General features: G+C 43.8%; 1 protein-coding gene across 1 annotated transcript; it reads left to right on the plus strand.

Annotated features, from left to right (window-relative positions):
* The first annotated feature begins 206 nt into the window (after positions 1–206).
* LOC144681313 (protein SPMIP1) lies at positions 207–11,271 on the plus strand. Its single transcript, XM_078542913.1, has 2 exons — positions 207–739; positions 10,783–11,271. The coding sequence occupies exons 1-2, from the start codon at positions 319–321 to the stop codon at positions 10,908–10,910; spliced, it is 549 nt and encodes a 182-aa protein (XP_078399039.1). The 5' UTR covers positions 207–318; the 3' UTR covers positions 10,911–11,271.
* The last annotated feature ends 385 nt before the right edge of the window (positions 11,272–11,656 follow it).

The following is an 11,656-nucleotide window of genomic DNA, read 5'->3' on the forward strand; positions in this document are numbered from 1 at the left end:
TACTTGAGATTACAGAGCAAACAATTCTTGGCATTGCTACAAATTGAGTTCTCTGATCCTTCAAAGCTTTCAATTCAGAATCACTTAAGTTACTCACACAGAAAAGTCCTCCATCCAGTAGAGGTCCCCAAGGATTTACGAATGAAAATATTTGTTGGGACTTTGTCAGTCCTTGAACATGTTGATTGTAACTATGGCAATAGACAGAAACCTTCACGATAAACATTGCAGTGTCAACTGCAGTATACGCCAGCATTCAAAAACAAAGCTTTTTTTTCACAAAGTTAAATTATTCTCTTATCAAAGTAATTAAGAAAGATGAAACACCTGTTTGATACTCGCACTCAGAAGTGCTGGACAGAACTTATTGAAAAAGAAGCTTATACTCGTGTAGCATGGAAAGACAAATATGGGGCTAAATATTCCAGAATTCCACCTACTATTGTCAAGAAGCAGAGTGAGGTTCCTAAACTCCCTGCCAGGAATTATACCCTTCCAGCAATTCATACTCCAAGACAACAGGAAGAAAGAAAGAAACTATCTCAGCGAGCACCTTCAAAACCTGAGGAGTTTCAGGAGATGCGGCCAGTAACTCCTCAGATTCGAGCTTTGTTATACGATGGTTTTTCTAAAGAGCAAAAAGGCAGGTACTTGTACCTGGAAAAGAGGAAGGCAAAACCCCCGGAGGAAAAATTCCAATATCCTATTCTATCCTCCTGGGAGTATGGCTGGAGACAGGGTGAGTGAAGTACATCAATGACTCAGCAAACCAGATCTTCTAAAAATAAAAACATTTTAATGATTGAATTGATCAGTTTTTTTTTGGATTCTTAAATCCTTTTAATTATCTTATGAGATATTTGATATGTTTCAAGAATTTTACTAGAGGATTAGTGACGTTTAGTTAGCGCTAAATGTTTCTCCAGCTGCTTTTTACATATTCATCATTATCCAAAAACGTGGAGACTGGTTGAGATCAGTTCCTGTTAGACATTACCCTTTTCTCTTAAAACAGCTCCATTGTAATAGTAATTTCAAATAGATTGATTATTCCTGAGTATAATTGCTTTTATTGTCATCCAATCTAAAATAAGCACTGTTGTTCATGTGTCAATATTGTCAACTAAGACTGATAAATGATGTCTTGCCATGCAAGGTTGACACCCTCCTTATTGTCCACGGTGATGAATAAGGTAGGGTAGTGAGTGATTACAGGTACTATTACAGGGGAGACTGTGGCGTAATAGTAATGCCACTGAACTAGTAATCCAGAAGCCTAGGCTAATGCTCTGGAGACATGGGTTCCCACCATGGCAGCTGGTGGAATTTAAATTCAGTTAATAAAGTCTGAACTTGAAAGCTACTCTCCGTATTGGTGACCATGAAGCTAGTGTTGATTGTCGGAAAAACCCATCTGGTTCCATTAGGGAAGGAAATCTGCTGTCCTGACCTAGTCTGACCTATATGTGACTCCAAATCCACAGGAATATGGTTGACTCTTAACTGCCATCTGAAATGGCCTAGCAAGCTGCCCTGTTCAAGGGCAATTGGGATGGGGAACAAATGCTGGCCTTACCAGTGACACCCATATCTCATGAAAGAAAAAAAATTAATGCTTCACCTGTGAAGGCGTTGGGACAAATTAAACCATTAGCCTATTCCAATAACATGTTTTCATAAGGTGCAGAAGTTGAATATTCTGTCCATCCTCAGTTGGGATATTGACGGTATTTCTCTGGGTTTGGTGAGTGAACTATTTTATTATGCCCAGAGGCACCCAATCCGACTTCTTACATCACTTGTCAACATTCAAAACTACCTCCAGGATTGCCCACAGCTGGGGGTGAGGGGCTATGCGGAGGACCAGGGCACGATCTTGTACGATACAACCGTTAGTTCCACAGAATTAGCCCAGCAAGGAATTCACACCATGAAGAATGGAGCTAGTTCAGGTTAGTTTCTCGAATGCCCAAAGACTTTTACATGAATGTCATCATCCGACAGTGATATTTTATTAGTTAAACATACAACAGCACTTGAGAAACAACAAGTACAGACACAACGTCAAAGTAACATATGAAACCTTACTCACAAACCTGGGAGTAGGCCACCTCAGTAAGCCCTTGCCCAACCCTTTGAGGATCAGATAAACGGGTGTCATAAAGGAAAAGCCTCTAGGTTCCAGTGAACTGACTCCTTGTCCCCATCGCCAGTAAAGGAGTCATATAAAGTTGTTAGAAAAAGTAGCAAGCCTGAGGATTGAGAGCAGTTTAGAATTCAGCAAAGGAGGACCAAGAGATTAATTAAGAGGGGAAAAATAGAGTATGAGAGTAAACTTGCAAGGACCATAAAAGTGGACTATAAAAGCTTCTATAAGTATGTAAAAAGAAAAAGATTAGTGAAGACAAATGTAGGTGCCTTACAGTCTGAAATGGGAGAATTTATGATAGAGAACAAGGAAATGTCAGAGCAATTAAACAACTACTTTAGTTCTGTCTTCATGGAGGAGGACACAAAAAACTTCCCAGAAATACTAGGGAACCAAGGGTCTAGTGTGAAGGAGGAATTGAAGGAAATTAGTATTACTCAAAACCAGTGCTGGAGAAATTAATGGAAGTTGATAAATCCCCAGGGCCTGATAATCTACATCCCAGGGTACTGAAGGAGGTGGCCATGGGGATAGTGGATGCATTGGTTGTCATCTTCCAAAGTTCTGTTGATTCTGGAACAGTCCCAGCAGATTGGAGGGTGGCAAATGTAACCCTACTATCTAAAAAAGGAGGGAGGGGGAAAAATGGGGAATTACAAACTGGTTAGCCTAACATCAGTGGTAGGGAAAATGCTACAGTCTATTATAAAGGATGTGATAACAGGACATTTAGAAAATATCAACAGGATTAGACAAAGTCAACATGGATTTATAAAAGGGAAGTCATGTTTGACAAACCGACTGGAGTTTTTTGAGGATGTAACTAGCAGAATAGATATGGGACAATCAGCGGATGTGGTGTATTTGGATTTTCAGAAAGCTTTTGATAAAGTCCCACATAAGTTAGTGTGTAAAATTAAAGCACTTGGGATTTGGGGTTAATATATTGGCACAGATTGTGAATTGGTTAGCAGACAGGAAACAGAGTAGGAATAAATAGGTAACAAAAACAAAAATTGCTGGAAAAACTCAGCAGGCCTGACAGCATCTGTGGAAAGGAAGACAGAGTTAACGTTTCGAGTCCGTATGACTCTTCATCAGAACTAAAGAGGAATAAGAAATGTGGTGAAATATAAGCAGTTTAAGGAGGGTGGGACAGGTGGAGCTGGATAGAGGGCCAGTGATAGGTGGAGGCAAAGGAGAGGTTGCTAAAGATATCATAAACAAAAGGACAAAGGGGTGTTGACAGTGATGATATTAGCTAAAGGATGTGCTAATGGTGACATTAAGGGTAGAAAGCAGGATGAGCAAGTGACAGATGGCCCTAGTAGGGGTGGGGTGGGGTGGGGGGAAGGGATTGAAATAGGCTAAAAGGTGGAGATAAAACAATGGATGGAAATAAATTTTAAAAATAATGAGAGAAATAGGTGGGAAAAGAAAAATATATATATTGTAAAAATGCTAATTATTAGAAAAAAGGGGATCACAAAGTGGGTGAGGATGGAGGAGAGAGTTCATGATCTAAAATTGTTGAACTCAATATTCAGTCCGGAAGGCTGTAAAGTGCCTAATCGGAAGATGAGGTGCTGTTCCTCCAGTTTGCGTTGAGCTTCACTGGAATATTGCAGCAGGCCAAGGACGGACGTGTGGGCATGAGAGCAGGGTGGTGTGTTGAAATGGCAAGCAACAGGAAGGTCTGGGTCATGCTTGTGGACAGACCGAAGGTGTCCCACAAAACGGTCACCCAGTCTGTGTTTGGTCTCTCCAATGTAGAGGAAACCGCATTGGGAGCAGCGAATGCAGTAGACCAAATTGATTGAAGTGCAAGTGAAATGCTGCTTCACTTGAAAGGAGTGTTTGGGCCCTTGGACGGTGAGGAGGGGGGAAGTAAAGGGGCAGGTGTTACACCTTCTGCGGTTGCATGGGAAGATGCCGTGGGAGGGGGTTGAGGTGTAGGGGGTGATGGAGGAGTGGACCAGGGTGTCCCGGAGGGAACGGTCCCTACGGAATGCTGACAGGAGGGTGAAGGGAAGATGTGGCTGGTGGTGGCATCATGCTGGAGCTGGCGGAAATGGCGGAGGATGATCCTTTGAATGCGGAGGCTAGTGGGGTGATAAGTGAGGACTAGGGGGACCCTATCATGGTTCTGGGAGGGAGGAGAAGGCGTGAGGACGGATGCACAGGAGATGTGCCGGACACGGTTGAGGGCCTGTCAACCACCGTGGTAAAAACCTTGGTTAAGGAAGAAGGAAGACATGTCAAAAGAACTGTTTTGGAAAGTGGCATCATCGGAACAGATGTGACGGAGGCGAAGGAACTGAGAGAATGGGATGGAGTCCTTACAGGAAGCAGGGTGTGAGGAGCTGTAGTCGAGACAGCTGTGGGAGTCGGTGGGCTTGTAATGAATATTTGTGGATAGTCTATCACCAGAAATTGAGACAGAGAGGTCAAGGAAGGGAAGGGAAGTGTCAGTGATGGACCATGTGAAAATGATGGAGGGGTGGAAATTGGAAGCAAAGTTAATAAATTTTTCCAGGTCCCGACGAGAGCATGAAGCAGCACCGAAGCAGTCTTAGATGCACCGGAGAAAGAGTTGTGGGAGGGGGCCTGAGTAGGACTGGAACAAGGAATGTTCCACATACCCCATAAAGAGACAGGCATAGTTGGGGCCCATGCGGGTACCCATAGCCACACCTTTTATTTGGATGAAGTGAGACGAGTTTAAGGAGGAATTGTTCAGTGCGAGAACAAGTTCAGCCAGACAGAGGAGAGTGATGGTAGATGGGGATTGTTCAGGCCTCTGTTCAAGGAAGAAGCGGAGAGCCCTCAGACCATCCTGGTGGGGGATGGAGGTGTAGAGAGATTGGACGTCCATGGTGAAGAGGAGGTGGTTGGTGCCATGGAACTGGAAATGGTTGATATGATGTAGGGCATCAGAGGAATCGCAGATGTAGGTGGGAAGAGACTAGACAAGGGGAGAGAGAATGGAGTCAAGATAGGAAGAAATGAGTTCTGTGGGGCAGGAACAGGCTGACACGATCGGTCAGCCGTGTCAGTCCTGTTTGTGGATTTTGGGTAGGAGGTAGAAGCAGGCCGTCTGAGGTTGGAAGCTGTGGAGGGAAGATCTCCAAAGGAGATGAGGTCAGTGACAGTCCTGGAAACAAATGTTCAGTGGTGGGGTCATGGATGAGGGGGAGGTAGGAGGAAGTGTCTGCGAGTTGACGCTCAGCCTCTGCGAGGTAGAGGTCAGTAAGCCAGACAACAACAGCATCACCCTTGTCAGCGGGTTTGATGACAAAGTCAGGGTTGGACCTGAGAGAACGGAGTGCGGCAAGTTCAGAAAGAGACAGGTTAGAATGGGTGAGAGGAGCAGAAAAATTGAGATGACTGATGTCACATTGACAGTTCTCAATGAAAAGATCAAGAGCGGGTAAGAGGCCAGAGGGAGGGGTCCAGGTGGAGGGAGAATATTGGAGGTGGGTAAAAGGATCCGTTGAACGGGGAGAGGACTCCTGCCCAAAGAAGTGAGCACGGAGACGAAGACGGCGGAAGAAGAGTTCAGCATCGTGCCGAGCCCGGAATTCATTGAGGCGAGGGCGTAAGGGTCTTTTTCAGAGTGGCAGGCAGTGACTAGTGGGGTACTGCAGAGATCAGTGCTTCAGCCCCAGCTATTCACAATATATATCAATGATTTGGATGAGGGAACCAAATGTAATATTTCCAAGATTGCTGATAACATGAAACTTGGTGAGAATGTGAGCGATGAGGAGGGTGTTAAGATGCTCCAAGCTGATTTAGACAGGTTGAGTGAGTGGGCAAGTACACGGCAGAGGTAGTATAACGTGGATAAGTGTGAAGTTACCATTTCAGTAGGAAAAACAGAATGGCAGATTATTATTTAAATGGTGATAGATTTGGAAATGGTGATGTACAAAGGGACCTGAGTGTCCTTGTACACCAATCACTGAAAGCAAGCATGCAGGTGCAGCAAGCAGTTAAGAAGGTAAATGGTATGCTGGCCTTCATTGCGAGAGGACTTGAGTACAGGAGCAAGGATGTCTTACTGCAGCTGTACAGGGCCTTAGTGAGACCACACCTAGAATATTGTGTGCAGTTTTGGTCTCCTTACCCAAGAAAGGATATACTTTCCATAGAGGGAGTGCAGCGAAGGTTCATCAGACTGATTCCTGAGATGGCAGGAGTGTCGTATGAGGTGAGATTGGGCCGACTAGGCCTGTATTCACTGGAGTTTAGAAGAATGAGAGGAGATCTCATTGAAACATAAGATTCTGACATGGATGGACAGACTGAATGCAGGGGTAACATTTCCTCTGGCCGGGGGGGAGGGGGTCAAGAACAAGGGGTCACTGTCTCAGGATATGGGGTAGACCATTTAGGACTGAGATAAGGAGAAACTTCTTCACTCAGAGGGTGGTGAACCTGTGGAATTCTCTACCACAGAGGGCTGTGGAGGCCAAGTCACTGATATATTTAATAAGGAAATAGGTCGATTTCTGGACTCTAAAGGTGTCAAGGGGTATGGGGAGAGTGCGGGAGCACAGCGTTGAGATAGAGGATCAGCCATGATCACATTAAATGGCGGAGCGGACTTGAAGGGTCAAATGACCTATTCCCGCTCCTATTTTCTATGTTTCTATGTTTCTAAATCCTCTGCAGAACAGAGTCCACGATCAGGGAGGGACACCAGCTTCCGTCCATTCTATTGTCCTTGTGGGATGCCGGGCTTTTGATAGATGGTAATCGACTTTCCTCTTGACCATACGAAAGAGTTGAGGTTGCTTGTCCCTTGGCCGCCAGACAGCATCGCGAAGATCCACGCGAGGGGAAAATCACCTTCTGCCCACAATGTGGAGGTGAAACCTTCCTATTTTTTATACATGGTTGACCGGCCTCTGGCTTAATAGCTACTCTCAGCCAGTCAAATTCACCTGAAAGGTGAACAGGGTAAAAGAGACCAACACCTCATCCCCTTCCCATGGCACCTTCCCATGCAATCGCAGAAGATGCAACACCTGCCCCTTTACCTCCTCCCTCCTCACCGTCCAACGGCCCAAACACTCCTTTCAGGTGAAGCAGCGCTTCACTTGCACCTCCTTCAATTTAGTCTACTGCATTCACTGCTCCCAATGCAATTTCCTCTACATTGGAGAGACCAACCATAGGCTGGGTGACCGTTTTGCAGAACACCTTCGGTCTGTCCGCAAGCATTACCCAGACCTCCCTGTCGCTTGCCATTTCAACACACCACCCTGCTCTCATGCCCACATGTCCGTCCTTAGCCTGCTGCAATGTTCCAGTGAAGCCCAATATAAACTGGAGGAACAGCACCTCATCTTCCGACTAGGCACTTTACAGCCTTCCGGACTTAACATTGAGCTCAACAACTTCAGATCATGAATTCTCTCCTCCATCCTCACCCCCTTTTTTTCAACGTTCATTTTTATTTTGTATCCATTTTTATTTTTATTTTTATTTTTATTCATTTATCTGTGGTTTTATCCCCTTTTTTTTATCTCCTTCTATCCCATTTTCTTTCCTTTTTTCCCCCACCACTGCCCCCTCCTCCACCCCATCCCCTACAGGGCCATCTGCCACTTGTTCCATGTTGTTCTTTCACACATTGCTACCCTTATTCTGCTATAATCACATTCTGCTTTCTTACCTTTATGCCACTATCAGCACCTTTTTTTATCACTAACCACTACCATTAACACTCCCTTTGTCCTTTAGTTCATGACATCTTTTGTCAATCCCTCCTTTGTCCCCACCTATCGCTGGCCTTCTATCCAGCTCCGCCTGCTCCACCCCCCTTTAACAGTATAAATTTCATCACGTTTCCACTTCTCTTCAGCTCTGAACAAGGGTCATACGGACTCGAAACATTAACACCACTTTCATGGTTCCCAGGGTGGGAACACCAGGGAGGCGAGACTCAATGTGATATAGAAATGGATAAAAATTCCCACCGCTACAGTAACTAGACCCCCTTGAGTGAAAAGCTAAGCATGTGTTCCCCCAATTTTTGTAAGGAAATTGTCATCTTTGGCAACCGTTAATCAATTGTAAGCGTTATCAGTGATATGGATCACTGTTACTCAAAGAACTGGTACTTCCAGCCTTCTGGGCTCTCTCCTTGATGTTCTCATCTGCCTGCTTATCCTTGGGACATCATTCACAGATGTTGGGTCAGTTCCCATGTGTACAATTACATCAAGCTCAACTTTGCCACCTCTTGACCACGCCACTTGGCTTGTACTGTCAGACCACTTGATCAACCTTTAGTCTTATATGAGCTGTAACTTCCTTCAGACAGAAGTCAAACTCTTCAGTCCTGACACAAATTCCGACACCCTTAATACATGGTCCTTTTCCGACCATAGTATGTGGCTGAACCAGGCTGTGCAACCACAGCATGCTGCTCAACCATAAGCTGACCTTCCAATTCCATAGTCTCTGACACAAGGCTGACTGATTCCATCCGCAAGTCTGCTCTTGTTTCAACCAGTCTGCTGTTCAAACCCTCACTTTGTCACTTTCAGAATCAATTAATCAAAAGCTCATTTGCCAATTTCTCATTCTCCACCTTCCGTAAACTTCAGCTTACCAACATTTCCTCCAACTATATACTAAACCGCACTCTCTCACTTGCATATTCTATCCCTTTTTTCCTAATCTGCATCCTGGTTCTCAATAGCTCAACATTAAAGTTCTCAACCTTGTGTTTACATTCCCTAATATGTACATACAAATTAGAGGCATGTGTAGGCCATTCAGCCCCTTGACTTGCCCCGCCATTTGATAAGATCATGGTTGATCTGATTGTGGCCTCTACTTTCCTATCTACCCCCTATAACCTTTGATTCCCTTTTCAGTCAAGAATTTAACTCGGCCTTAAAAATACTCAGTGGCTCTGCCTCCACTGCTCTCAGGGGAAGAGAATTCCTCAGACTAATGACCCTCTGAGAGAAAAAATTCTCATCATCTCCATCTTAAATGGGAAGCTCCTTATCTTTGAACTGTCTCCTAGTTGTAGTCTCTCCCACAAGAGGAAACATCCTTTCAGCATCCACCCTGTCAAGTCCCCTCAGGATCTTCTATATTTCCATAAGATCACCTTTCATTCTTTTAAACTCCAATGGATATAGGCTCAATCTGTCCAAACGTTCCTCATAAGACAACTCCTTCATTCCGGGAATCAGCCTGGTGAATCATCTTTGCACAGCTTGCAATGCAATTATATCCTTTCTTAAATAAGAAAACCAAAACTGTGTACACTAGTCCAGATGTACTCATTTGGCTCTGCACCAACAATTCAAAATGGTGAAGCTAAGCCCTGTATAACTGTAGCAAAACTGATAGCCTTGCTCCTCCCTAACTGTAACCTCCAAACCTACAACCCAAATCCCAAACTTTCTATCCCTTTAGCTGGCCTCTTATACATACCCCTTCATTTCGGTCCACTCTTGGCAAATGTGCCTACAGCTGCCTGGGTCCAACTCTGAGAAATTATTTCCCGAAAGTGGTCTGACATTCCGCCTTGCCCGCCTCTTTTAAAGCCTCTTCTTAAAACCCACCCCCTTGGCTACTCTACCTCCTAAGAAATAGGAATAGGAGTAGGCCATATGATCCATTGAACCTGCTCCTCTATTCCCCTTCTACTGAACCTTATTTTGCATCTGTCCTGTGGAAATTTAGCCACATGCTTTGTTTTTCTCCCTGTGATCATTGGATCATATTAAAAATACTTTTTGACAGGGCTTAGCGTCACCATTTTGAATTGTTGGCGCAGAGCCAATCAATCATGGCAGGTTCATAGCTCCATATTGCTCCCAGTTTGCACATGAGAGTCAAGTACCTTCCAATGCCACTTTATCGCCTAGGGTTTCCTCCACTTACTACCTCTTAGCAGCATGGACGGCAGTAATAATTGGAGGTACTGAAATTGTTGCAGCTACAAAGGATGCCTTAGATGGTCAAGGTCAGCTGGTTGGCAGCATTAAATAACCATCAACCCTGTCACTCATGCTGAATTTGGTAGTTGGCATGATGGGCTATGGCGATCAGCCTGCCCAGGGCCATAATCAGTGTGCCCATGCCCAGAACGACAGCCCAGAATATTTAGGATTACTTTGAAGTTATGCTAATGTGTGCAATATTTATGCAGGCACAATCTTCCTGGTTACTGAGCCTGAGCCTCCCCCACTGCCTGTATGTACAAGGCAGATCTTGCACCATGGGAACTGACAGAAGGACAGAAAGCAGCTTGATAAGACAAAAGGAATGCACAGAACCATCATAATACATCTTTCCTTCTTTGGCTGAACATCCATTTTTCTCTCACTCTGAAATGCTTTGGGATGTTTTTCAAAGTTAAAGGGGCTATATAAGTGCAAGGTTATTATACCAAATTTTAAAAGGACTCTATTTTACAGCTAGTTATATCTTCCTATAAAAGCAGCCCCATTCTATCTTTCTTTAAACCCAACCTATTTTTGTTGGAATGCATAGCTGATTAATCTGCAGCAGAAAATGTTACTTTCAAATTTACAAATAATTAATATTCTAAACCATTTGGTTCAATTTTCACAAAATATTTAAATGTTTGTTGCCAGGTGATGTTGTAGAGGAACTCCAGTTACCAGTTCATGGTCGATTGAGGACTGTAAACAATACTTTCTATTCAAGAAATGGTGTCTTCTGCAAGCTATCTGCAACAGACGGACTTGCTGAGCTAAGCTGAGGACGTGGATAGCAATCCTGCAATGATGTTTGTTCTGGCTTTCTCTCTCTAGATTAGTACTGAAATAATCCCATAGAGCTTCTGATCCATGGCATTTTCTGCAATATTTCTGATTTACCATTCCTTGCTGAAATAATTCATTTCAAAACTGCAGCATTTGTAAGTTTCTTAATATGTCTGTCACTGTTATGTATTTGTGAACTTCAAAAGCTGCAATCTTGTGACGCTGCATAATATAGCATATCTTTTAGTATCAGCTGAATATGCAGTTTAAGGAGACCTCTTTCAAATTATATTGTGTATTGCATGTGATTTATGTAGAGAGGCTACGCAGCCCATTAAAGCTCAATTTTTGTTGAAAGCATATGTTATAAATTGCCTGAAGATTACCTTACAATTTGTGGAGGAAATGCCCTGTAAATTTCCAGAGCTGTGTTCATTATGGAGTTTTAGCTTGAAAGCTTTCCTCAAGATGGAGTCACTGGTTGTACTGGATGCTGGGATGGAACTGGAACGAAAAGTTCCCCGGTAGTCAAGCACCACAGGCTTTTAAGCTAATAAATTCATAAAACGTCTAAACTGAAAGTCATGAAGGTTTGTGTACACAAGAGGGACATTTCTTGCTAGTGTTGGGAAGCCAAATGGGACACAAACGTTTAATGCCTCAATTAGAGTGTAGGAAACTGTGAAGCTATGGACAAATCCACGGCATGGCACCTAGATAGACATAAAAATGTCAAATACTC

The sequence above is a fragment of the Cetorhinus maximus genome, chromosome 6 (genome assembly GCF_964194155.1).
Source record: "Cetorhinus maximus chromosome 6, sCetMax3.hap1.1, whole genome shotgun sequence".
NCBI lineage: Eukaryota > Metazoa > Chordata > Chondrichthyes > Lamniformes > Cetorhinidae > Cetorhinus > Cetorhinus maximus.

What these genes read in the sequence shown, in the direction of transcription:
- LOC144681313 (XM_078542913.1), top strand. Translation starts at nt 319, where the DNA reads ATGAAACACCTGTTTGATACTCGCACTCAGAAGTGCTGGACAGAACTT. An exon ending in GGAGTATGGCTGGAGACAGG is followed by an intron (nt 740 to 10,782) that starts GTGAGTGAAGTA and finishes GTTTGTTGCCAG; the next exon opens with GTGATGTTGTAGAGGAACTC.